The 27,468-nt window shown below is 45.3% G+C and overlaps 2 protein-coding genes and 1 long non-coding RNA gene across 6 annotated transcripts; 1 reads left to right on the top strand and 2 right to left on the bottom strand.

Moving 5' to 3' along the window:
* Positions 1-99: 99 nt before the first annotated feature.
* AIMP2 (aminoacyl tRNA synthetase complex interacting multifunctional protein 2) lies at positions 100-4,859 on the bottom strand. 3 transcript variants are annotated; one of them, XM_053275970.1, is made up of 4 exons: positions 4,717-4,859; positions 2,874-3,080; positions 1,335-1,566; positions 100-622 (listed from the first exon to the last, which is right to left on the bottom strand). In XM_053275970.1, exons 1-4 carry the CDS (start codon positions 4,729-4,731, stop codon positions 237-239), a joined length of 840 nt encoding a protein of 279 aa, XP_053131945.1. In that variant the 5' UTR covers positions 4,732-4,859; the 3' UTR covers positions 100-236. The 3 variants fall into 3 exon arrangements, with proteins under 3 accessions (XP_053131945.1, XP_053131944.1, XP_053131946.1); XM_053275969.1 differs by having other exon boundaries at positions 4,597-4,808; XM_053275971.1 differs by lacking the exon at positions 4,717-4,859 and adding an exon at positions 4,181-4,316.
* Positions 4,860-5,783: 924 nt separating this feature from the next.
* PMS2 (PMS1 homolog 2, mismatch repair system component) lies at positions 5,784-25,177 on the top strand. 2 transcript variants are annotated; one of them, XM_053275793.1, is made up of 15 exons: positions 5,784-6,040; positions 8,436-8,575; positions 9,189-9,275; positions 9,976-10,078; positions 11,521-11,704; positions 11,868-12,035; positions 12,971-13,068; positions 14,530-14,629; positions 14,914-14,998; positions 15,114-15,266; positions 18,449-19,460; positions 20,115-20,282; positions 21,127-21,227; positions 22,650-22,819; positions 23,961-25,177. In XM_053275793.1, exons 1-15 carry the CDS (start codon positions 6,003-6,005, stop codon positions 24,102-24,104), a joined length of 2,751 nt encoding a protein of 916 aa, XP_053131768.1. In that variant the 5' UTR covers positions 5,784-6,002; the 3' UTR covers positions 24,105-25,177. The 2 variants fall into 2 exon arrangements, with proteins under 2 accessions (XP_053131768.1, XP_053131769.1); XM_053275794.1 differs by lacking the exon at positions 5,784-6,040 and adding an exon at positions 6,049-6,119.
* LOC128336355 (uncharacterized) lies at positions 24,201-26,818 on the bottom strand. The gene is made up of 2 exons (XR_008311925.1): positions 26,745-26,818; positions 24,201-25,477 (listed from the first exon to the last, which is right to left on the bottom strand). It is a non-coding gene; the product is annotated as an uncharacterized LOC128336355 (long non-coding RNA).
* Positions 26,819-27,468: the final 650 nt, after the last annotated feature.

The raw sequence follows: 27,468 nt of genomic DNA, 5'->3' as shown, positions 1-27,468 counted from the left end.
GAGCGGTGGTGTATCCAATGACATGCACCTCAAGAGGGAATGCCGTTGTATCTTTGGAAGAAAAAGCGGATGCTAATGCTCAAAGGATGCCCACAAGCGTTGGTTCTGATCTCTTTATTAACCAAAAAACCCGACCGTTTTTAAAACTTCATTCACACAACATTATATCCTAGGCTCCCAGTTGCAAAGTGATGTGTAGAAAATATCTGAGGTTCTCCCTTCTAGAAAACGTGCATTTACTTCAGTAACTTGAGAGCCGAGTTAAAGGGTGCCAGATTCTCGCAAGACTTGAGCCACTTCTGCACGTGGGCGGGGACAGTGTTGGCACTTCCTGTCTGCTGCAGCGCACACCAGGCTACGATGTCGGCGACCGTCAGTTCACTCCCCACCAGCCAGGATGACTTGCCAAGGGCTGCATTCATGGACCGCAGCACAGCTGCCTTCTCTTTGTTACTCCCTTCTTTCAGCTGGAAGATCGCAGTGTCTACCCAACTGTCTATCAGAGTTGCTGTGACAGCACTGTGCTGCTGACCCAGCAAGGAGAACAAGAATCGAGCAATGTTCCCTTCTCCTTCGATGGGACACATGGTTTGAATGCTGAACTTCATCTGGGGTTTGGGCACTGAAATAAGTCACAGCATAATTTGAGACAGTATTATGCACCTTGGTGCATATTTGCACTACGTTCTAAACATGTTTATTAGGGTCCCACTTGACTTAATAGGTTACTCAAGATTTTCATGTGCAATTATGATACTCTAGCGCTAGGGAGCTGTGATACCTAGAAATAGTGAGGAGAGCTGGTCTTGTGGAAGCAAGCATGATGTGTCCCCTTAGCTAAGCAGGGTCCACCCTGGTTGCTTATGAATGGGAGACTAGTCACTAGAAGTGTGAACACTGTAAGATATTCCGCTGAGGGGATGGAGCCGCTTTGGGAAGAGCAGGAGGTTCTAAGTTCCCTCCCTGGCAGCATCTCCAAGAAAGGGCTGAGAGACTCTCCTGCCTGTAACCTTGGAGAAGCCACTGCCAGTCTGGGTAGACAATACTGAGCTTGATGGACCAATGGTTTGACTCAGTATATGGCAGCTTCCTATGTTCCTATGTAAGTTTTACTGTCCTCAACAAGGATAGCTGGAGGCAGAGTTATGGAATAAAATCTTTGTCCCAGGCAGCAGTTTGTTCTAACTGTGTCACTTGTAAAGGGAATAAAGAAGCCCACTCACCCTTGCCCTGCCTTCCATAATGTGCATCACCAACTCTGGAAACTTTCTCAAGTGTCCACTGCCTGGCTCCCAAATCCCAAGAGAACGTGTCAAGGCCTGTGGCACACTTACCATCTTTCCAGATGAGTGTAAAGCCCAACTGATACTCGTGGCGCGATTGCTTCTTCGTCTGCTCACCAAAGCATTTCAGGAGGTTTTCCGGCACACTTTTCACAGATGAGTGTGTATGCACAGCCGACAGTATTTTGTACCTCTCACAAAGCAGGCTATGGAGGACTAGCAGTGAGAGCGGAGGCAGAGCGGGGTTGGCATTGATTACAATATCCTTCAGGGCATCATAATCCTGCAGAAACACAGCTGTCATTAGTACGTTGTCCAGGTGACATCCAGATATTCGGGGCCTTTCTAGACAGATCAGGCCCTTCTATTTCTAATCGAGCACAACATGCATCTTCTTCACATTCAGTTTTTTAAAAGATCAAAGTGATATGGGTAGGTGATGTCCCTTATTCCTATTAATATGTCCTCAAGTCTCCAAAGATATATTCACTGCCATTATGATCAGTACACTCAGAATTTCTATATTAAAACAGCTATTCCTATAAAGATAAATCTTTAGTAGTTGGAACAGGATAGAGAGCTGTCCTTTTAAATAAAGCTTGGCACTATAGTAGCTTATGGCTTGTAGGTTTCAGTTTAGCACTTGTAATCCAATTCACAGCTTGGACAAGCAGACATGAGCTCTCTGTAATCTAACAATAAGTAAAGTGTGCCATCAAGTCGATTTCAACTCGGGTAGAATCCAGGAGGGGTTGACCATGGCCGCCTCCTGCGCAGTAGGAGATGATGCCTTTCAGCATCTTCGTATATCACTCCTGCCTGATATAGGTGTTTCCCATAGACTGGAAAACATACCAGCGGGGATTTGAACCGGCAACCTTCGCTTTGTTAGTTGAGTATTTCCTCGCTGTGCCACTGAAGGTGGCTCAATCTAACAAGAGTTACCGCTATATTTTATAGTTGGTTGTGTGTCCAGTTAAGTGCATCTTCTGATGCTAAAAGCCCTGGATGATGCTCCTAAATCACTACTTGACTAGGATGGATACTATTTAAACACTGCATGGATAATTTTGGGACCCAGAGTTTAGTTCTGCTTTAAAGCAATTCCTGTAGGCACACTGCTGAACTACCAAGTCCTTGTATTAACACAATTCCTACGATAAGCATTATGTTGTTATGCTATTTTTCAAGCAGGGGTAACTTTGGCAAAAAAAGCTTTCGATGTGAGGGCCATTTCCCATTGTGCTGACTTCCACAAAGTACGGTGCTTTTCTCAGGGAGGGCCTTTTCCTCTCCTAAGAGATCCGGGAGGAAAGCACTGGGAAGAGTTACACTTCCCAACACTCCACGTGTGCAGGGCTCAGTTTCCCTTGAAGAAAGCCCCTGGCGCTGGGCAAAGTTCAGCACTGTACAGTGGGATCAGCCACCTCTGCATGGTGCTGGGGGATTCAGCTTTGGCTGAAGCTCTGAACAGGCCCGAACAAATAATTAGGGAGTCGTGGCCACCACTGGCCCTTGGGCCTTACAATGAAGAACCCCATGTTAGTACAAGACTAACATCTTGTACTAACTTACCTTCCCAAGACTTACCTTCCCAAGCAAGTTGTCCAGGTCTGCAGCATTAGCAGTTAAAGGAACATGCTCATCTGCTTGGATGATGTTTGTTGCATCAAAGTCTGCATCTGGTGTTTGGATCATCTTTGAGAGCCCGTCCACAGCAGCTTTCAATTCATACAACCGCTTTAAGATCTCCTCCTGGCGGGATTCAAGTGCCTGAAGTGCTGGATCAACTTCATCCTAAGTGGAAGTTAAGCTAGGGTTAGCTCAGTAGCCTCACTATTGTGTAGGAACACAACCACTTAGTCATAGGAAGATGGGAAGCTGCCATATACTGAGTCAGACCACAGGTCCATCTAGCTCAGTATTGTCTACCCAGACTGGCAGTGGCTTCTCCAAGGTTGCAGGCAGGAGTCTCTCTCAGCCCGATCTTGGAGATGCTGCCAGGGAGGGGACTTGGAACCTAGATGCTCTTCCCAGAGTGGCTCCATCCCTTAAGAGGAATATCTTACAGTGCTTGCATGTAGTCTCCCATCCAAATTCAAACCAAGGTGAACCCTGCTTAGCAAAGAGGACAGTTCATGCTTGCTACCACAAGACCAGCTCTCCTCTTTCTTAGGAGTACTTCATACATGCTTTTGCATAGCAGTGTATGGGCTGTACCTTTTAAGCATCTAGCAACCTCCAGGAACATACTCACTAGGAACTCCAGACTTGATCATGCAAACATACATGGGACGGGTCATGCTGACCTGTTACAACCCTGGGAGAGCAACCCTCAGAACTACTTTTGAGAAGATAACATAATTGCTTTCAAATATTTGAATCAAGCAGTCATAACAGCACTTTCTTCTAAGGAGATTGGGTAACTGGAAATTCCCACTCAGCCGGTTCTCTAAAACGAACTGGAAGATAGGCAGTACTCATGATTGAGTACTAAATAAAAGTGGCTTTAGAGTTGCCCTCAAGTGACACCAAGCCCAAATGAATGTGACCAGATTGATGCCACTCTAGAGATCAAAGATCAGCCCCTGAATTACAGATTACTGAATATTCTAAAATCCTGGAAGAGGCTTTTTTGAAACCCATCTAGTCATGCTTTTCCATTTCCTATTAAAATAGCACAAATCTAACAGAAAGTGAAAGTTTAGATGCAGATACCACAACTAAGCTGTACACAAGAGTATCCAGGGCGTGGACTTACTCGTTTAGCTTCAATCACTTTTTGACTCTCTCTACAAGTAAGTATAGCTTTCAACAATGGAGAATGCCACTATTTACATCAACTCTGCCCACTCCTCTGCGCACACCCTCGAACACCCCACCCCAAACATACTAACCAGTCATCATCTTAGTGTGCATTCAGACATGCAGTTTTACACAATCTGCTGTGCAGCTTCCTATGTTCCTCTATGCTCAAGTGCGAAATCTTTCTTTCGCTGATGACTAACAACGCTCTTCTTCCTAGAAAACAGAATTACACCCCCGCCCAGCTCGGCTGACCACGCTTATATTAATAAACAGAGAAGAACCGATCTAAGCTTAAGGGGAAGTGGTGACAACACGTGCGGGCCTGCTACTCGGGCTCCCATCTGCCCCCGCATTGCCTTCTGCCCCCGCATTGCCCTTTTTCGTTCAATGCGATGTCGACAACCCTACGGCCAGGCCGCGTGGCGAGGCAGCGGCAGCAGGAGGCCCGCGCCCACCACGCAGCGCCTGGGGAGGGCCTGGCCAGGGAAGGCCGCCTGGCTCCTACCTGCTGCGAGGAAGTGGAAGAGCTGGAGCCGCCCTCGGGGCCACGGTGCACGTTGCGCACCCGGTACATGCAAGCCGGGAGGTGCTCGGCCAAGGCGGGCTGCCCGTGAGCGGGCCTCACCTTGTACATGGGCATCGTGGCAGCAGCGCGACCCTCCCCGCCAGAGCCGCTCCGAGGACTGACAGGGGGCGGCCCAGAGGCGGGGACCCCCGGCAGGGGGAGGAGCCCTTTGCTTGCCTCCTATTGGACGATCATCGCCCCGCCCTCCCAAGGCTCTTTTGTTATTGGTGCGTACGGGCAGAAGGCTGCGGCTGCTATTGGGTCCGGTGGGATAAAGGGGCGGGGCATCCCCTGGGCTCCCTCCCGCTCTCTGGACACGGTCTTTCACCTCATTGGTGGAGGGAAATGAAGCTTGGGTTGAAATAGCCTCGGTGTGTGTGGGCTGTGCGTCAGTAGCCGCGATGTGCCATAGACCAGCCCGCCAGCGGCTGTTGGACTACAACTCCCATCATTCCCAGCTACAGTTTGCTGCAGGGAATTGTAGTGAAGTAAGGACAGGGTCGCAGCGATACTGAACCGCTGGATTTTCGTAGGGGCAGCAGCTCTTTTACTTGGCAGGAGAGCAAAACATGGCACCAGCCCTGAAACAGGAAGTCCCCGTCTTTGCGAAATGACAATGTAATGTATCGCCATTAAGAGAGGAGAGCTGGTCTTCTGGTAGCGAGCATGACTTGTCCCATAGCTAAGCAGGGCCTGCCCTGGTTGCATATGAATGGGAGACCTGATGTGTAAGCACTGGAAGAGATTCCCCCTCAGGGGATGGATCTGTTCTGGGAAGAGCATCTAGGTTCCAAGTTCCCTCCCTGGCAACATCTCCAAGGTAGGACTGAGAGAGACTCCTGCCTGCAAGACACTCCTGAGCCAGATGGATCAACGGTCTGACTCAGTATATGGCAGCTTCCTAGGTTCCTATGTTTCACCATTCTCTCAGTCTTATCAACGGCCCCTTCCCTGTGCATCTGAGAGCAAGCTCAGAAGAACTGGAACATGCTTAGTATGGTCAAATGAAGCTCCTTTAATTCATTTCTACCGTGCGGTGAAAAATAGTTCCGTGTTAGCCCGGAATGCTGCGATCGTGTGTGACTCTAGTATTTGTTTAATATCTCTGGGGGATTAGTATTGAAAGTCTGTGAATGGGATCAGATGGGCAAAAAAAAGGGGGGGGGAACACCACCAAACCCCCACTTTCATTGGTGGAACGCTTCAGCCAATGAAAGATCTTGAAAGCATCGTTTAGGTGATTGGAGGAAAAAGAATAGCTACCCAGAAGCCCGTGGGCGGCTTTGGAGGATGCTGCGAGGAGCCAGCTTGGGCGCTGCCGTCAGGGTCTCAGTCGCAAAGTCGGGATGGAGCCTCGCTGTACGGAAGCCGAAGAGGCCGCTCGGTGAGAGCTTCGCGCTTTCTGCTCTGCTTCCACGGGAAGACCTTTTGGAGGGCATGGGCGGGAAAGAACCGACTCGCGTGTATTTTCCTATTGGACTTGATTTTTAAATATATAGCTGATGGGGCTATGTTGTTGTTTTTAATTTGTTTTAATTTAGTATGTTTAACGGCTATTTTAAATTGTTTTATTAGATTTGAGGTTTTAATGGTTGGTGTTTTGATTGGGGGTGGCATATAAATGCAACAAATAAAAAAGAATATTTCCTAGTGTAGTGGTGGTGGTGGGGGAAACCCTCTCTTCTTGCAACTCATTTGCCTAGACGATAGGTGATGATGAACTTTATTTGTCCTATACCACCTGATAAATTATACATCTCCCTGCAGTGTGCACAAACCAATTTAACAATTAAAACAGTTACAGTTCTCCCTTTTTTGAGGGAGAAAGTAGCAACCCTGGGTTAAAACAACAACAAAGAGTCTCTTAGCAGGAGGGTTGCTAACTCACCTGTTCCTGGCGATCCCAGCCACCTACTCCCTGCCAGTGTTTTTCACAATAGCCAGATATTAGCATCTCCAGGACAGTTCTCAGTAGTCACTTGGAGATGGATGCCAGTTCCTGGAAACTATAGGCCCATCTTGCAGGGTTGGTTGCCCATCTGGAATCTGCCGCATAAGTTCAGAAATCAATGCAAAATGCAGCGGGCTATAAGGTTCTCAGCTTGGTGTATATACTTTCCCCGAAAAATATTTTTCCAACATGTTTTGCCATGTCCAGCTATTAACATTTCCAGGATTGCTTTCAGTTGTTGCCCTGGAGATTCATGCGAATTACAGGAGACTCTAGCAGGGCCATCCTGGAAAAGCTGGCAATGTTTAGGTGGCACACATTTATCACGATAGAAGCTATTGTGGGCTGAAACCTGCTTCTTCACATGGCACTAAGTGTAACTTTTACACACACATAGCAGGAATATAGATACATAGCAAGCTGTCTTCTACTGAGTCAGACCATTGGCCCGTCTAGCTCAGTATTGTCTACACTGACTGGCAGCAGCATCTCCAAGGTTACAAGCAGGAGTCTTTCCCAGCTCTACCTGGAGAGGCTGTCAGGATTTGAACCTGGGACCTTCTGCATATGGCTACACACACACACATATATATATAGGGAAGAGAAAAAAGAAAGTGCACAGAGGGATTGCATGACCATGAAATGTAAAAGATGTATTAGCCCGATTCAGACATTCTGTACATGTACACATGTTTGTGTGAATGACTCGTTTTAAAAGTGAACCTGGATACAGGCCCTTCAAATGCATGGTACAGATCGGAAGTATACTTCTGTACCTGCATCCGTCATAACCTGTGAATGACTGTATAGTGTACAGTGTACACTGTACACTCATGGTACAAATGTTAAACATAACCTGTGAATGGGCCTATAGTCTGTGGCAATGCTATGCAAAGCTTAAATGGGTTTGTGTTGTGCATAGGATTTAAGGGCCATTTAGTCTCACTGTTTACATTCCTTGTCCCACCCCCACTCATCTTTACCCTTGTGTTGTACACGTGCACACACAGAGAAAGGTATAAGGGAAAACAGTGGGCTGCCCAGTACTGTTAACATGCTTGATCTGGCATGCCTAGAGAGCTATGAATGTATATTTATTGAATGTATATTTATGTGTGCTTCCTAAGAACAGGCACCTCTTAGTCTAATGACAGTTTTGATGATGATCCAATGCTTTTGTAGCAATGGAAAGTTTTCTGCAGAAAAATGTCAAAAGCACTTCATTGTTCTTCTGGTGTGATTTAACGATAACCTGGCTCATTTAAAAGTTATAATGTTTAATGCTTTGTCATCCTCAGGAATCCAGATTTTAAGTAAATTTATTACCAGCTTAACATTTAAAATAATACATTTATAATTTGCAATCCAGATTGTTCTTGACAAAAATCTAGTGCTGATGCAAAGAGCTTCAGCCTTAGCTCTGTCTTCTGTCATCTGCCCTGTGCACACTGTTAATTTGCCTTTGCAATCACATACAGATTTCCTCTGGAATAAGGCCTGCTGGCTGACATCCAGAGTAACGCAGTGATGGTACTACCGGGAGGTGTGATTTTAGCTGATCTTCCCTTTTCTGAAATCTGTTTGCCTAGAATTGGCTAAAATCACCCCCCTCTCATAGCCCCAGTGCTCCATGATTCTGGATGTTAGCTACCATGTACAATGAGGCTCCCTTCCAAGAGCATATGCATAGGATTGCTGCCTTTGCCATTCTTGGCCAAGTCATGATGCCCTCTGTTTATTGTCTTGACCTAATTCTGTGTCATGTTGCCTGGGTTAACATCTATTGGGACGGTGAGCTGATGCTTTGCTTTGTTTTGCTCCATTAAAGGGAACAGTCTGCTAAAGTCATTAAACCAATAGACCGTAAATCAGTTCACCAGATCTGTTCAGGCCAGGTGGTGTTGAATCTGTGTACTGCGGTGAAAGAGCTGGTAGAAAATAGTCTAGATGCTGGCGCTTCCAGTATTGGTAAGCTTGCTATTCGGTTGTTTTAGTTTTTAACTATTTGAAGAGCAATATTAGCATTTTTAGCCTGCTATTTCTTGTTGGCATCTGCAAGGTGGGAGGAGGTTTTTACTATTATTATTATTCCTAAGAATATTTATACAGTATACCACTTCTCAACAGAAAAAAATGTTCTCAAGAGTTCGTGTAGAAAAAGGAAAAATAAGGTTCCCTCTCCCCAAAGGGCTCAGATTCTAAAAATAAACACAAAGAGGTAGATTACCAGCAACAGCCACTGGAGGGGTGCTGTGCTGAATAAAAGGCATTTTTCCTCACCCTCCTCATTAAAAAGGTCACCGTTTTAAAAGTTAGCAGGGGTTACCTTTCACAAATGCATAATGGAATGGCAGTCATTTTGAACACTGTGTGGACCAAGAATGCAGCAATATACATTTTCAAAGTCGATACGATAACGTATCGTATCATTTTCAAAGTCTTAATTTTGAAATTCATTTTAGTTACACTTAGAGAGCAATTGTTTACTGCGAGCCTGTACCCTTATATATAGAATAGATATGGTAGTACTTTGTAATTTTTCCATGAAAACTCTTTAATGAATGTTCTTTATAATTTGTAGAAGTGAAGCTTAAAGATTATGGAGCAAATCTTATTGAAGTTTCCGATAATGGTTGCGGTGTAGAAGAAAAAAACTTTGCAGGCTTGAGTAAGTGGGGTTTTATAACTTGTGTTCTATATGCAAATCTATCAGAGGTACACTGCCACCCTGCTGGACTGTTTTAATACACAGTGCCAGCGGGGGAAACACGGCGGGATGGGTGAGAGCACCCTCCCATACCCTTAAAGTTACCCCCCGCCTTCGGACCGGTAGGCTCTGGTTCCGTGCACATCCCTACGAAGAGCATCTGCCTACTTGCAATGCAGAAGGTCCCAGGTTCAATCCCTGGCAGCATCTCCAAGATAGGGCTGAGAGAGACTCCTGCCTGCAACCTTGGAGAAGCCGCTGCCAGTCTGGGTAGATAATACTGAGCTAGATGGACCAAGGGTCTGACTCAGTATATGGCAGCTTCCTATGTATGACATTTCAGTCTTTGTCACCACCAATCTTATTGGTTTGGAAACTCTGACGTCTGCCTGGCATGGCATAGATCGTGAGGGGGGTGTTGGTTGGCTAGGAGGGAGCAAAGTGGTTTACTATTGAGTAACTTGAGAACATTCAGTATTTGCAACTGATTTAGAAACCAAAAATTACAGAAACAACAAAATAAATCTAAAAATGCAGCTTTCAAATAGAAACAAATGAAGGAAATGATACCTGAATGGATTATTATTTTTCTTCTTCGAGATATTGTATAAAATATTTGTGCTCTTGGTTAATTCTCCCATTTTACATGCTATTTTTCAAGCTCTGAAACACTATACTTCCAAGCTCCGAGACTTTTCTGACCTTATACGTGTTGAAACATTTGGCTTTCGGGGTGAAGCTCTGAGCTCCCTCTGTGCATTAAGGTATGTGGGATCCTTGGTCAGGGCTACTCACCTTTACAGAGGAAAAACATTTCCTTATTCTTATTTATTTTATTACCTTTATAAACCACCCCATCCAGAGGCTCTGGGCGGTGTACAACAACTTTAAAAAGACATAAAAACACACAATTCAAAACACAGTGCTAAAAACAATATAAAAACAATTAACGCCATTTAATACCAATTAAAATACTTTTTAAAAACAACACTATGAAGTGTTGTTCAGCCTGTGTGGAGATGGGGCAGTTCAGTCTATAGCTCATGTTTTATTTTACTGTACTTTTTTGTCAAAATTCTCATATTTCTCTTATAGCTCCTTTACTAAGAAATTTTCCAGGCCGTCCGGATGAGTTGGCTTGTTTTCTTCTTGCTGGCCGTGAATCTGACACTACATATAATGTAGCCAAATTTTGGGTGGTAGCCAACAGAATCAAACAGACTCTAATACCCAATTGTTATACTTTAGGATGAATTGTTATCAATGTTTACAGTTTGATCTGTCTACTTTATATTGCTGGTCAGAGAGACCAAAATAAAACTGAACTGAGAAACCTTGTTCAGTGATGTGGGTTTTCTGGGAAATTATGAACTGTGCAAAACAACCATCTGGAAATTTTTCTTATGTCCTAAATAGATTGTGATCTCATTTGTCATGCTTATTTGACTTGCATATTTAGTGAACGAAACTTTTAAAAGTGCCCCATGTTAATTATATGTACGATATAAATATCTCAGATGTTTCCTAGTAGGTATAAGTATTTTCACTGACCTTTTTGATTAAGAAAATAATAAAGCTCATGTATTATGATTCATTTTTATATACTGCCAAAGATTTAAGTGGAAAGAGCTCTTGTGTTTAGTCAATGTACAAGAATCTGTTCAGATATTTGTCTACTTAAGTGCAAAGGATAGAGCTGTTGGTGGGTCTTCTCCCATAAATGTTCCACATCAGAAGGAATCTGAATGTTTTTAGAATGGAATAGGAGCCTAAAGAAGCCTGAAATCATTCCCTAAGTTTCAACTTGTGGTATATGTTCTTAGCCTGTTTGCTTTCATTCATTACTATTTTTCTGAGGAGAGCTGGTCTTGCAGAAGCAAGCTTGAATTGTCCCCTTTGCTAAGTGGGGTCTGCCTTGATTTTCATTTGAATGAGTGACTGCATGTGAACACAATTTGCTGGAAGATGTTCTCTTTAAGGGATTGGGCCCATAGCTCAGTGGTAGAGCATCATCTGCTTTGCAGGCAGAAGGTGCCAAATTCAGTCCCTAGCAGCATTTCCTGGTAGGACTGAGTGAGTCTTCTGCCTGAAATCTTGGAGAGCCACGAGAGTATAGACAATGGAGAGTATAGACAATACTCTGCTAGATGGACCAAAGGTCTGACTTGGTAAAACAGCTTCCTAATAACATTTGTTTGTTCTTCAGTGACATTTCCATTTGCACGTGCCACAAGTCTGCAAAGGTGGGAACACGTCTGGTGTTTGATCACAATGGGAAAATCACTCAGCGAACCCCTTACCCTCGGCAACAGGGGACAACCGTCAGTGTGCAACAGTTGTTTTGTACCCTTCCTGTACGGCACAAGGAATTTCAGCGCAACGTAAAGAAGGTAGGGAGGGTTCAGTCAAGGGAATTTTGCTTTTGGAATGCAAAGCTTATGCAAAGATGCTTCAAAGTGAAGAAAAATGACCCTGAATACAAACTGGAAGCATGCTGATCTTGTATTTACTAGAAAATAATAATGGTGGTTTCTTGTTTTTGTTTTTAACTAGGAATATGCAAAAATGGTTCAGGTATTACAGGCATACTGTATCATTTCAACAGGAGTCCGAATTAACTGCACCAATCAGGTTGGCCAAGGGAAGAAGCAAGCTGTGGTATCCACCAGTGGGGGTTCTGCTTTAAAGGAAAACATTGGAGCAATATTTGGGCAAAAGCAGGTATTTATGAAATGTGCTGTTTCCGCTGTGACCCACAGTTATTGTTAGCAAAAGGAATGAAGAAACTGGGCCAGTCAGTAAATATACAAGAATATTATTCTTTTTCATCTATAGACTACTTAAGTGAGTAAATATACATTATGTTAAAGTCAGCATACTATCCAACATCAATGCCTTATAAAACAATAATAAATCATCAAGTAGAAATATGCATAAAGGAGGATTTCCAAATGCCATTTGGGACAAAATGGTGGTTTTCCTCTTCGTACAATGAGAGCTCACGTCTTTCTAACCCAGCAGGCACCCACAGACCGTTGCTTAGCGTGGCAGGCAAACTCCTTCAGGATCAAATGTGAAGCCTCCTCATTCCATTGGCCCTTCTCCCACTCGGCTCTCTCCTCATCCGTTCTCCTCTTCTTTCCCTTAGCTGCTCTCCACTCATTCTTCATGCACGTGAGGAACATCCAGCTTGTGGAGCAAGCGCTTTGCTGTGCTGCTGGGCATTCCTTCGCAGTGCTGGCCATGCCTTCTGTATCTTTCTGATGACTCGGGGGGGGGGGCGCAGAGGGAGGAGTGCAGCCAGTGTGCAGTTGTCAGGGAGGGGCGAGGGTCACCAAAGTGGCCACCCCCAGCCCAGGGAATTTTGGGCCCCCTGCCGCTCCATTGTCCCAACGTGAGTGGTCAGAATAAAATGTCTGCAGATCTCCCCATTAATTCACTCATATAATTTATTCTGCCTTGTTTATTTTCCAGTATTCAGCATAGTGTGGGAGGGATTGTGTGTAAAAGGCAAGGGATAAAAAGGGGTGGGAGGCAAGGCAAGTAGGAACTAGGAACACACAGCAGTTCCACACCCTTTCTTCTCTTTTTTTGCACCTTCTGGTTACTTTTGCCAGCTGCACCCTGCTAACGACAGTTTTATTTCCCCTCCCTAGCTGCAAAGCCTGGTTCCTTTCGTTCAGCTGCCTCCTAGTGACACTATCTGTGAGGAATATGGCCTGGATACTTCTGATATGCCAACTGATCTCTATACGTAAGCAGGCAATTGCAGTATTTCACGGAGCTTGAGAAATCCCCGGCCCCAGGGCTCCTCTACCTGCTCTCCTCCGCCCCCCAGAATGTCCGTCACTAAGTCTGCTAATTTTGTCAAGTGCCCACTGTCTGACTTCCACATTTTGGGGATGGCTGCTAGGTCCAAAGAAAATCTGTCAAGAATAGACAAGATCAGAAGAACGTTGTGATGTTGAGTGACTCAAAGCCCATGAGCGCAGCATCCAGACTAAGTTAGTCATAACTAAGCACTGTTGCAATAAATGAGAGGAGTTAGTCATGACTAACTTGGACCCCATTCATTCCCGAGGGACTTAGTGATGGCTGATTTAGCCTGGATTATGCAGCATAAATTGCTCCCTTCTCCTAGGTCTTAATCACTGTCTAGAGTCCATTGAGAAAATATGTTGTTTTGTTTATATAACACACACATGCTGTCTTTCTTTATACGTTCTCCAGGTAAGACTGGGAAAGATCCCTGTCTGAAATCCTGGAGTGGAGTCACGGTGTAGTCAATGGCTGACTTCACATGATCATCAGCAAGTTGGCAAAAAGTCTTGCAGAAGGAACTGGATGTACCTGCGAAACACACACTCCCGCCGGGCATGTTGTGTAAACCTGCTGACGCACCTAGTTACTAGGGATGTGCATGAATCGGTTCGGCACTCATTTTGTGGAGCGCCAAACCGACTCGGAAGTCTGGTGTTCGAAACAGGCGGGGGGCGGGGTGTGCCTGCATGTCGGCCACGTCCAGTACAACACTGACCGGGGCTGCAAGGAGGTATGTTGCAGCTCCGTGCCAGCAGTTTTGCGGGAGAATGCCGACGGTGGGGAAGCAGCGGAGTGCACGAACCAGTTCGTGCACCTCCCTGCTGGTTACTGATTCCGCCCAAGATTCCTCTGAGAATCTCTGCCCAACTTCACTTTACTACAGCCAGCATGGTAGTGTGGTTAGAATGTTGGACTCGGACTGGGGGAGACCCGGGTTCAAATCCCTGTTCAGTCACGAAACTTGCAGGGTAACTCTGGGCCAGTCACGTCTCTCTCAGCCTAACCTACCACTTTGGGCTGTTGTGAGGAGGAACAGAACTGCTCTGGGCTCCTCGGAGGAAGAGCGGCATATACATGTAAAAAAACCCCAAAAAACCCTCTGGGTGTCACGTTGGGAGGAGAATCTAGGCAAAGGTCAGTAACCAGATGAGTTGGTGATATGTCCGGTGGGAACATGTACTTCCCCAGGCACTTTCAGCTCCGTCTCCCAGACGTTTTACCAACTTGTCGGCAATCGTGTGAAGCCGGACGATGCTGAGCTAGAGGGACCAGGGCTCTGATCCACTGTGAGGCAACTTCCTATGTTCGCTCACATGTTCATATGAAATACACAGCATTTTTCCTTTGCTTTTCTTCCATGGGATCCTATTCTTAAAGTCTTAACTTTAATCAGCATCACAGGTTTTGTGTCCCGCTCTGATCACGGTGTGGGCAGGAGTACAGCAGACAGACAGTTCTTCTTTATTAATCAGCGGCCCTGTGACCCGACAAAGGTACAGTTCTCTAGCATAACTTGTGTGGTTTCCTAGTTTTACTTCCCGCTTCCCCCCGCCGGGCATCATGTGGCCTCTAGTTTCTCTTGCCATCCACACTGTTGGACGGACATGCAAATAAAATTCTATCTATCTATTAAACTTCTATCCCACCCAAACTTTAGTCTCTGGGCAGTTAACATAAAACAATTAAAATACATATAAAAAGTTAAAATAGACGGAACTGTAGGAAGGAATATACAGAAGTGTGTCTAGACTGGTGTCCCTCTTTATTTTTTGGACAGGTTTCGAAAGTTGTGAATGAAGTGTACCACATGTACAATAGACACCAGTATCCATTTATTGTCCTTAACATATGTGCAGATTCCGGTGAGTCACACTTCTCTGTAGAACAACTTGAACTTTAACTTGGAAAAGAGGCGACGAAGGGGAGAAAATTGTCCCCCTGCTCCCCTCAAAACGTAACAGATGTTTTTGTTTTTAGAGTGTGTCGACATCAATGTGACCCCTGACAAAAGGCAAATATTGGTGCAGAAAGAGAATTTTTTATTAGCAGTTCTGAAAACGTCTCTGATGGGAATGTTTGGCAGTGATGTTAACAAACTCGTCCTCAATCAGAAGCTGCTGGATGCTGAAGGTAGGAATGGCAGGAGCATCAGCAAAACAGAAAGCCGGCCTCCATTTTGATGCTTATGCTTTTAAAAAGGCAGTGCTGGTCGGCTGGTCCAAGTACAGCCGCATGATTGTCCGTTAGGGTATAAAGCGAGCACTGTTTCGAAGTGCCATTGCCGGGTCTTGCCTGTTTCAGTATACCGAAGATGCCACTGTCGTGCATTCTAAGTCTCTTGCTAACTGAGCAAAGAGGTGCCTTTTTTTAAAGTGGTGATTTTCTTTATTAAGCCTGGGGAGAGCAACTGGCCCTATCCATCCCCTACACAGCATCCCTCCAGTGGCTTTTGCTGGTGTCTGTCTCACGTTTCTTTTTAGACTGTGAGCCCTTTGGGGACAGGGCGCCATTCTATTTATTTATATCTATGTAAACCACTGTGGGAACATGTGTTGAAAAGTGGTATATAAATATTCATTGTATTTGTATTCTGAGGAGGAGGAGCATTGAGTATGTGGTAGAGTGCAGGCTCTGCTTGTAGAAGGGCTCAATTAAATCCCTGGCCTCTCTCTAGGTTTTGTTTTTAAAGATCAACTAGGAAGTGAAAAGCCACCTAATGGCGCAGCAGGGAAATGACTTGACTAGCAAGCGAGAGGTTGCTGGTTCGAATCCCTGCTGGTATGTTTCCCAGACCTCTATCGGGCAGCAGCAATATAGGAAGATGCTGAAAGGCATCACCTGCACGAGAGGAGACAATAGTAAACCCCTCCTGCATTCTACCACCAGAGACAACTACAGGGCTCTGTGGGCGCCAGGAGTCGACACCAACTCAATGGCACACTTTACTAGAAAGTGATGGGGAAATCCTTTGCTTGAATCCCTAGCGTGCTGGGGTCAGTCAGAATAATACTGAACTAGATAGGTGGAGGATTGCTGGTGTTGTGTAGAAAGCATGAATTGTCACCTTTGCTAAGCAGAGTCCACGCTGGTTTGCATTTGAATGGGAGACTACATGTGAACACTGTAAGATATTCTCCTTAGGGGATGGGGCCGCTCTGGGAAGAGCACCTGCAGGCTGTGTACGCAGAAGGTTCCCAGTTCCCTCCCTGGCAGCATTTGTAAGCTAGGACTGAGAGAGACTCCCGCCTGCAACCTCGGAGAAGCTGCTGCCAGTCTGTGTAGATAATACTGAAATAGATGGATTGATGGTCTGACTCTGTATATGGCAGCTTCCTCTTTTCCTAATCTTCTGTCTCAAGGGGTAGATTCACACGTAGCAGGGAACCTGCAGTTCCCCCAGCCTGAGAGATAAGGGGGCTGAAGTTGATGCTGCAAATGCTTCGCGATGTGCACGGCACCACGGAGCTGCGGTCCAGCACTGGGGTTCCTTTAAGGGCGGGGGGGAGGGTGTACTTACCCCTCCCGCCGCCGGCGCGCATATTTTAGTAAGCAATTGGGGCAGCAGGGTTTCTCCCTGCCACCCCTTCCTCCTTCGTCAGCAAAATGCCTCAGAAAGCCTTTTGCGTGTGCGCACGTCACGCGTGATGCAGAGACGTGACGCACACGCAAAAGGCTTTCTGAAGCATTTTGCTGACAATGGTGGGAAGTGGTGGCAGGGAGAAACCCTGCCCCCCCCCAAATGCTTACTAAAATACGTGCGCCGGCAGCGGAAGGGGTAAGTACACCCTCCCCCCTGCCCTTAAAGGAACCCACACCCCAGTGCCGGACCACCCCATGTCTGGACCAGTCTGGAGGCCTTTAGAATGGCCTCCGGACTGGTCCGTGCACATCACTACAAATGGTCACAAACTTTGGTTTGCTGGAACCCTAACCCCACCGGCGCACAACATCCGAAAAGCCCGTTGGGGCAACAGCGTACCTCCCTGCTGCCCCGTTGCAAAGTTTACCAGACATACCCAGAAGTATCAGGTGCACCTGCATCGCACAAGTTGTGTGCAGTGCACGCACAGGTGCACCTCGTACTTCCGGGTATATCCAGTGAAAATTGCAACGAGGCGTCAGGGAGGTACGCTGCCGCCCCAACAGGCTTTTCGGATGTCGTGCACCGGCAGGGGAAACACGGCCGGGGTAAGTGCATCCTCTCCCGCCCTTAAAGGCATCCCCCCTCCACACACTGTTGAACTGGCCCCCGCATGGCACATGTGCATATCCCTACAAACCAGGACATGTGACCATCTGCAGTGTCAACTTCAGTCCCCTCCATATCTCAGATGCCCCGCTAGGTGTGAACCCATCCATATTATTATTTATTTATGACATTATTATTATTATTTATATTCAGTTTATATACTGTCCTTCCTAAAGTAGCTCAACACGGTTTACATTTAAATAAAAAACGCATTAAAAACAATTACAAATAGAACATTTAAAAAAAATTGAAACCATATTAAAATTAAAATTAGATATTAAAAGCCAGGCTAAAAAGATGGGCCTTGAAGGTTCTCCTGAAGGCCTACAAGGAAGCTAATCCTCTTTTATCCACAGGGAGGGCGTTCCACAACCCAGGGGCGACAACTGAGAAGGCCTGGTCCCAGGTTGCCACCAAATGAACTGGTGGCACCCAAAGACAGACCAACACATGATTGTGAACCTAATATATAATTATAAGGTTATGTTTATAATTGTTATAGGAAGTTATTTATTTATTTATCTATTTATTTTATTGAATATTATAAAATAACTAGGGCGGTTCACAAATTAAAACACAACAAATTTAAACCTTAAATCATACAAAATAAATTGAAATAACCATCCATGAAGCTTTAAGCATTATAAATTAAAAGCTCTATATTATATATGACATGACAGTAACTATTTAGCTATGTTATATTGTTGTTCAGGTGTGCCGTATTTGTTACACTTCCAGAGTAAAGCCTTCGTTTTATCCTTGTGGTCTCCCTTGTTTAACTGCTGCACTGAATTATGATCGGTTACCAACTTGGTAGTTCCGCATGATGTGTGAACCATCTCTCTCTGTAAGAAGGTAGCTTCACATGTTCATGTGCCATCCGATAGGGATGTTTTTCCTCCTTCTGTAGTTTGGAGACCTGCCTAGTTTCAGCTGCCCAAGGCTTGCTAGCCCTTGCTGTCCTTTCTATAAACTGTGAGCATCATCCACAGTCATGAGTTATCCCTCCAAATTAATTTTTAAACTGGACTTAAAAATCTGTCCTTTTCTCCCCTTTCCTTAGGAAATTCTAAGACGGTGCCTCAAGATGAGGCAGAACCACCTCACTTGGAAATGTCGTCTAGTTCCTCACTTCCGGTTCCGAGTGGGAAAGCGAAAAGTGCAATGATGGCTGTAGCTAAACTTAGGGAGTCATTTTCTCTCCATCAAGCGAAAGAGGCCCCTGAGAGTAACAAAGAGCAACATCATTCCCCGGGGCAGAGAACGCTTGCGATGTTTTTCGGTATTTTGGATTCTGCAAAGACGACAAGCAAGGAGGCAGAGGGTAGAAGTGAGATGAATTCAAGCAGATCCATGCTTCCTAGCAAAAGCTTCCAGAAATCTACAGACGATAAAGATCCCAGGTGCAGCAGCACTTTGACAGAGTCGGATGTGGGTCTAAGCACTCCAAATAAGACCGGCTCTAGCAAGGAGGCAGAGGTTCTCAGTAAGATGAATTCAAGCAGGTCTGTGCTTCCTAGCAGAAACGTCAAGCAATCCACAGAAGATAAAGACTCTGGATGTGGCAGCACCTCAACGGAGTCAGAGGTGGGTTTAAGCACTCCAGAAATTGAAAGCGGTCACAGCTGTGAAAGTGTCACCAGTTCCCCGGATGAAGAATTCCATGTTTCCAAAGAAGAGGTTCAAAGTAGGAGCCTTGACACTCGTGATCATTTCTGGGGAATGAAATCTGAACTGGACCAAAGTAAAGAAAGCAGCTTTTCCTCCAAGGCCAACAGTTGTCCCCCAAATGAGAAGCGTTTAAAGATACATCAACCTCTTACGCCTGTAGCCAGTTCATCGGAGACAAAGAATGTTCCGAATGACACAATTCTGTCACAGTATGACATAGCTGTGGAAGTTAAAAAGAAATCAGTGCCTTTGGCGTTCTCTATGGACATGTTGAAAGTCAGAGTAAAGAGGATACTTCAGCAGCAGCAGAAGGCGGCAGAAACTCTGCGTTGCAGAAAATTCAGAGCAAAAATTAGCCCTGGGGAAAATAAAACTGCAGAGGAGGAGTTAAGAAAAGAAATAAGGTATTTTTCACCTCTGTTATTAAATCAAGTCAATGTTTATTATAGTCAGTGACTCAGCAAGACAAAACAACAAAGGCATTTATACTGTATTAGTGTTCGCATAAGAACTTTTGCCAAGAAAACCTGCAGGAGACAAATGTTGGTATCTTCACAGGTTTCAACTCTGTTGTTCTTTTTAGTGTTGCCACCTTTTCCAGGGGACAATGAGGTCCTAATATAGAAAGTAATTTGCAATAAGAGGGGGAAAACCCCCCACATTGTCCTAGAACACAAACACATGACAAATCTCATTGTCTCAGCCACTTTGGAATTTTTTGATGTGAAGCGGGGTATACATTTTAAAAAAAATTAAAAATGAACTGCTTATTTTTGCTAACTTGGCAAAGAGGCACCTTTTTAATGTGGTGATTCTCTTTATTGAGCGGGGGGTGGGGGCGTAACTGGCCCTCTCCACCCCCAGCAAAGGACCTCCAGTGACTGTTGCTGGTCTACCTTATGTTTATTTTTAGATTGTGAGTCCTTTGGGGACAGGGATCTGTCTTATTTGTTTGTTGTTTCTCTGTGTAAACCGCCCTGAGCCATTTTTGGAAGGACAGTATAGAAATTGAATACATAATAAATAATAATCTTTTCTCCCTATTTTTCTGTTTACAGAAAAGAAATGTTTGCTAAGATGGACATCATTGGCCAGTTCAATTTAGGATTTATAATAGCCAAGCTGAATTCTGACCTCTTCATCATTGACCAACATGCCTCAGATGAGAAATACAACTTTGAGATGTTACAAGAGCACACTGTTCTACAAGGGCAGAAGCTGATTGCGTAAGTGTTAGTCTTGGAGAGTGAAGGGTCTGAAGGGAAGGGCTTGATTGACTGCATTGGACTGCTCAGCAGCCCAGTGCATAAGAACATAGGCAGCTGCCTTAGACTGAGTCAGACCCTTGGTCCATCTAGCTCAGTATTGTCTACACTGACTGGCAGCAGCTCTCCAAGGTTTAAGATGGGAATTTTTCCTAGCTGTACCTGGAAATGCAAATAATTTCACCTGGGACCTTCTACATGCAAAGCAGATATGCTCTTCCACTGAACTATGACCCCATCCCATAATATTGCAGTCTGGGAAGGTCCTTCTCTTCTTGCCAGTGAGGTATAACTGAGTTGTGATGGGATAAATGTATTTTTACATAATGCTTTAAAGGAGGAGTTTAAAGGAGAGCCCATTCTGTGGCCCTCCAGATGTTGCTGAACTACAACTCCCATCATCCTCTGCCACAATAAACTGGCTGGGGGTGATGGGAGTTGTAGTTCAGCAACATCTGGAGGGCCACAGGTTGGGAACTCTCCCTCTAAAGAATGGACTGAGATTGGTGTAGCAAAGATAGCCAGATCCACTGAATGGAAAGTGAAAAATTAACTATAGAAATAATAGCGTTTTTTGGAGCATTTGAAGTATTCAAAGCTTAGATATCATTTATGCTCCAAGTTGTTTTGAATATTGGGCTTAAGGGCATCTATGGTCTACGATATGTAAGAAATGAGGCTGGGTTAGCCTTTCTCTGGACTTGGAAAATGTGGCTATTAACGGAATGAATATACAGTAGAAAACAAGATGTACTGTACAGATGTGTGTGTTCTTAGGTTTTTCCCCCCTCCCCTGTTTGTTCAGGCCTCAGAATCTTAACTTAACTGCAGTAAGTGAAAATATATTGATGGAAAACCTGGAGATTTTCAGAAAAAATGGATTTGATTTTGTCATCAATGAAGGCGGTACGTTTCAGCCTAAAATATGATCTGTAAGAACAACGGGAGGTTACAGGATATAATGTCTGGCTGGAATCTCATAGGAACACAGGAAGCTGCCTTATACGGAGTCAGACCCTTGGTCCATCTAGCTCAGTACTGTCTACACTGACTGGCAGCGGCTCTCTAAGGTTATAGTCTTCCCCAGCCCTATCTAGAGATGCTGCCAGGGATTGAACTTGGGGCCTTGGGCATTCCAAGCAGATGCTCCACCATTGAACCATGGGGTTTGTGTGTGCTCAAGGGGTCTCTGTGTTTCTGCTTCAAAGGCTGCTGAATTGGTTCACCCTATGGTCACTGTTCCGCCTCCAGCCTCAGGGACAAGGTGCCTCTCAATGCCAGTTGCAGGGGAGCAACAGCAAGAGAGAGGGCGTGCCCGCACCCCTTCCTGTGGGCTTCCCGGGGCATCTGGTGGGCCACTGTGCGAAACAGGATGCTGGACTAGATGGGCCTGATCTAGCAGGGCTGTTCTTATGTTCTTGAGGACAACTTGTGTATCTCTGGAGGGCTGAGATGTGGCACTTCTATTTTGGACAAGACCAAGATGTGAAAGGAAAGGAAGTGAAACAGTTATCCTTCCTGTTTCTTCTGCGTTGCTGTCACTACAGAAACCACTCTTACTGCTGTGAGGCCCCTCTAGTATCAACAGTTGATACCAAATTGTGGGTTGCATGCTGGTCTCCGATAGATCACTTTCATCACTAACTGCTTCAGCTCTACCTTCTTAAAATGAGCAATGTTTTGAGTTTTTCATCATTATTATTAAACAATGAAACCACTCAAACTCACAATGTCGAAATTATTCAATTTCTCTTCTTTGAAGTCTTGGCTTTAAAAAGGGCCCTTGATTAACCTCTACACACAAGCTGTTTAAGACAATGTAGATCTACACTCACTCTACACAATGCTCTTTTAATATAGTAAGGGTATAATCCTATACTCAGTTATCTGGAAGTAAATCCCACCAAACACATTGGGACTTGCCTCTGAGTAGACATGAATACAATTGCATTGCACAACCAGAAAAGATGAGGTGTGAATTTTTAAAATTAACTTTCAATGTGAATTCTTGAATGTTCACATTAAATTTTTAGAATTAAAGAAATTAAATTTAAAATTGACAGACTTCTAATTAGATTTATAGAATCCATTTTTATATTGTTTTAATGTTTTAATCTGTGTTTTATTGTAAACCACCCAGAGATGTGGATTTTGGGTAATATATGAATATGCTAAATAAAATTCAGGTTTTCGTTATGTTTTTAACAAAAAAACATGAGAGAGAGAGGGGTGGGGTGGGTGGTGAGAGTGGTTTTCTGTATTTTACATTTAATTTAGCCATGCAGTACAATTACATGTCTGTTAAACCATTCTTTTAAAACCTTCCAGCTCCTGCCACTCAAAGAGTTAAACTAATTTCTTTGCCAACCAGCAAAAACTGGACTTTTGGGACTCAAGATGTCGAGGAGGTCATATTCATGTTAAGCGATTGCCCTGGGGTGATGTGCAGGCCTTCAAGAGTGAGGCAGATGTTTGCGTCTCGAGCGTGTAGGAAGTCTGTAAGTACGGTCGCTGCTGGAAACATTTGCCGGTGCGTGAACAGACTGGGGTTGAGGAGCACGCATCGAGTGCATGGTAAACTATTGGAACAGCTGGAAGGGGCTCTGGAGACAGACCCTGACAATATTGGCCTGTCTAGCTCCTGATTGCCAGCATTAACTAGCCGCAGCTCTGCAGGATTTCTGAGGGAGTTCCGAGTCCCCAGTTCAGTCGCTGAGCGGGAGGTGCCAGGGATTGGACTGGGGACCTTCTGCATGCAAAGCGTCTGCCCCTGAGCTGTGGCCCCTTCCAAAGATGGCAGGAAGAAGAAATGATTGCTGTCCTGCTGTTTTGTCAGCAGCTAAGGCCAAGTCAGGTACCCTGAAGGTTGCTAATTTGGAGGTTACAAAAGAAAGAAAGTGGCATCTGTGGCACCGTACCTTGCTTGACAGATAGCTTTAGCCCATGGGCATCACTGTTCTTCAAGCGGAGGCCACTGGCAAAAAGAAAATCCTGCCATGTGAGAGCCCTTTCCCACTGGGCCGTACTTTTCCATGCACTGCTGGTTGGGGGGAGGGTGCCCTTCAGAGAAACAGAGCCCTGTCAAGCCCCAGTGCCGACTTGGAAGGTGGCCCTTCCCAGCATGTTCCCCATAGAGCTCTGTGGGGAAAGCCCTCGCAAAGACGACACTTTCCACTGCTCCGTGCCTGCCTTCCGAGATAGCTCTGGGTCTCAAGAGGGCTCTGTTTCCCCTAAAGGAGCCTGAATGGGGCTGGGCAAAGCAAATGGTTGCCTCTGCATAAAGTCAGGAGGGTTGTGTGGAGCGTTTGGCTTTGGCCAAAGCTTCACGCAGGCCTAATAAATGACTAGCTGCCCTTAGGGTCGAGGGGGGCTGCCACTCGCCCCCATGGGCCTTGCTTTCGACTACACGGATTGAGGCCCAGGCGTGTCGCCCCTCCAACTTCCTTCTCAAGGTGGCCCTCCTGACCAAAGCTTCATTGGCTTTGTTTTCACGGAGGGGTGGGCAGACCTGTCCCTCTAGCTGTTGTTGAACTACAACTCCCATCATCCCTGTGACAAACCCATTTTGGGGCTGTGCCATTCAGAGTTCAGGTAGGGGCTCCCATAATACGATGTTCATCCATATTTTCTGTTCCGCAGGTGATGGTTGGAACTGCACTTAATGCCAGCGAGATGAAAAAGCTCATCGCCCACATGGGTGAGATTGAGCATCCTTGGAACTGTCCACATGGAAGGCCTACAATACGGCACTTGGCCAATCTAGACCTGGTTTCACAAGAATAACAAGCTGGTGGTTTTTGTTTTGTTTTTACATTTTATTAGCCAATTTTACCATGCATTACTTTGGGAAAGTCATTGTGGCCTCTTCTAAAATTCCAGTTTATTGTGCAAAGCTTTCATTTTGCCAAAGCAAAAACCCGGGCTGCCATTTTGTGCCGTAAAATACATTGTTTTTATTGGGAGTCAGATCCTTAGAGCATCTATACAGGTAGATGAAGCTACCTCTGAATGTCTGCCCTCTGCCTCTACCCCACAATGTGCCCTCAGGATCACCAGGTCTGTGTTCAGATTGCAAGATAACACCAGCACAGATCTCTTTTCTGAGCACCACGGCACACGAGCGGCTGTTAAATTTCTCTGCAAGATTACTCCTCTCCCCCCCCCCCACACAGAACAGTAGCAAATGGATCTAACGGTAGGTAGATTTAGCAGTGCCCCCTCCTCAGATTAAGGACATGTTCAAGTTATATTGCTGCCTTGGCTGAAACTGTGATTTGGCTGTCCTTGCTCTGCATCCTGATGTTTTTTGGGGAGGAGGGCAGGGAGAGAAATTGACCCCTCAAGAGCTTTTCCAGTCTTCTTTCCCCTACTCTTTAAAGGAATAGGGTGACTTGGAGGGGTCCATTAATAAATATAAATAAATAAATAAATAAATAAATAAATAAATAAATAAATAAATAGGCAATGTGGGGCAAGACATTCCTGCTCTACACTGTCACATGATTCTGGGGTGGGGGAGACAATTGTTCTGCTTGCGGGCTTTCCATCTCTTCTCGGATTCTTGACTGCCTGGCCTAGCTGCTGGGTTGGGCCAGCAAGCCAGGCCTCACCAAGCTACGGCAGAATGATGGATTGACTGACCATTCATATTGGTGCAGTAGTTGCAGTGCTGTTGGCAAAATGCCACAAACGTTTGTTCCTATTAAATAACCTGTATATAGAAAGAATGGCTTGTAAGTACAGCTTTCTCATCACGGACAGCCCTGTGTTTTTATAACAGATGTCTTTTAAGAATTAAAGTTTTATATAGAGTCATAAAGGTTTTTCAATTTTCTATTAAAGGTTTCCTCCTAGAATACATTGTGGTTTGTGTTTCAGTATCCTGCTGCCGTGCTAGTACAGATATTTAAACCAAAAGGTCAGCCTCGTAGGAATGCTGCGATGAACTTCTGCAGTCCAAAGAGCTAGCTGTTTCCGGGAAGTTGTCAGAAGCTGGAGCAGTCAAACGTTGTTCAGGCTAGCAGCCTTCCCTTAGTACAGTGATCTTCACTATTTTCAAGCAGGGATGCTCTGGCAAACGACCTCCAGTGTGAGAGCCATTCCCCACTTTGCTGACCCCTGCGTGGTCCCGCGCTTTCCTCAGTGCTGGGAGGGCCCTGTAAGAGAGACGGAGTCCAATCTTGAGAGCTCTGTGGGGAAAGTGCTGGGAAGGGCCACACCTCCCAGCACTCTGTGTACACCTTCCACAATGGTGCTGGGGCTCAAAAGGGCTCCTTAAAGGAGCCCCCTTGCAGTGGGGAAAACACAACACTGGCCCTATCCAGCCCCAGCACAGTACTTCCAGTGACTGTTGCTGGTATCTCTCTTACGATTCTTTTTAGATTGTGAGCCCTTTGGGGATAGGGATCCATCTTTATTTTTTTATTCCTCTATGTAAACCGCTTTGGAAACTTTTGTTGGAAAGCGGTATATAAGTTGTTGTTGTTGTATAATGGGCGTGGTCACCTCCATGTGGTACCAGGGAGACTGTGCAGAGTATTCAGCCCTGGTTGAAGCATCACACAGGCTGGGTTGATGGGGACTGCCACTGGGCCCCAGACAGAGGTGCTCCTAGGTAATTTTGGAGCCTGGACCTAAAGGCCTTTGGAGGCCCCCTGCTGCAAGTTGAGCATCATTTTGGATGATTTGGGGGGCCCCAGGGGTTGGAGAGGCCCTGGACTTTGGCCCTGAAGTCCAGGGTAAGAGCGTCTCTGCCCCCAGGCTTTACAGTGAAGATAGTAGGAACCTTTCTATGTGTCTGAGGCTCCTGGGACCCTACAATTGCTCATTCTCTTATTTTTAAACGTGGCTGAACACTTTAAAAAATCACAAAGTGAATTCTCCAGGTCTCATGTCCTCCAGCTGATATCAGACGTTTCAGCTTGCATGTGTCTAGCACTCTTCCTGCTGTCAGCTATAGGCAGGGATACTTTGATGTGGGAACACAGTCCCCCATCTGTGTGCTGAGACGAGAGCCAGCGTAGTGTAGTGGTTAGAGTGTTGGACTAGGACCAGGAAGACCTGCGTTTGAATCCCCATTCAGCCATGAATATTACTAGGTGACTCTGGGCCAGTCATGTATCTCTCAGCCTAACCTACCTCACAGGGTTGTTGTGAGGATAACAATAACCATGTACACGGCTCTGAGCTCCTTGGAGGAAAAGTGGGATATAAGTGTAAAAAAATAAAAAGAATAAACTATACTGTATACATGTTTCAGTGGTCACTTGGGTCTAGGTGGGAACTCAAATGACTGGATGTTTCTTTATTTAAAAAGCTCCTTCGACAAAGGAAACAAAGTATTGGTGAGAAAGGGGCACGTTTTCTTTTTGGGGAGGGGGGAACATTAGGTATGTAGAAGGATTCTCTCAGGTGAGCACTCACCTGTCCCTGCAGAGGTATAGCCCAGAAGCTGGTTGAGAACTAGTGTTTCTCTGTGGGAAGATCAAGATGGTCTTGCAGTTGAGACACAAGAGAGGGAAAGGTTCAAATATATTTTCAGAGCAGTGAGTTGACTGAAACTCAACAGGGAAGGGAGTTGCGTCATTTACTAATGGTTGTGAGAAGAGGCCACAGAAACCATTCCGCCCCAGTGCAAAATAAAATATATGGTCCACACGCAAGTTAATCAGCGTTTTCACTGGCACTGGTCTACGTCAAGGTAAGTGGCTTCGGTGTCAGAGTTTCCAAGACCAACAAATTATACACCACCACATTAGAGGAGGAGAGCTGGTCTTGTGGTAACAAGTATGAATTGTCCCCTTTGCTATGCAGGGTCCTTCCTGGTTTGTGGCTCTGGGAAAAGCACCTGTGTCTGCTTGGATGCAGAAGCTCCCAGGTTCAATCCCTGGCAGCATCTCTAAGACAGGGCTGAGAGAGAGAGACTGCTGCCTGTAGCCTTGGAGAAGCCGCTGCCAGTCTGGGAAGACAATACTGAGCTAGATAGACCAATGGTCTGACTCAGTATATGGCAGCTTCCTATGTTCCTGGACCAAGTTTGCAGAGAAAAGCGAGAAGTGTGATTATTTTATTTATTTTATGCCACCTCAATGTGTTTGTTTTGGAATGTGTTACATTCCAAAACAACATAAAAGTTTAAAAATAAACA

Source organism: Hemicordylus capensis, chromosome 13 (genome assembly GCF_027244095.1).
Source record: "Hemicordylus capensis ecotype Gifberg chromosome 13, rHemCap1.1.pri, whole genome shotgun sequence".
NCBI lineage: Eukaryota > Metazoa > Chordata > Lepidosauria > Squamata > Cordylidae > Hemicordylus > Hemicordylus capensis.
Note: the sequence above shows the minus strand (reverse complement) of the source record. Positions and strands in the feature narration are given on the sequence as shown.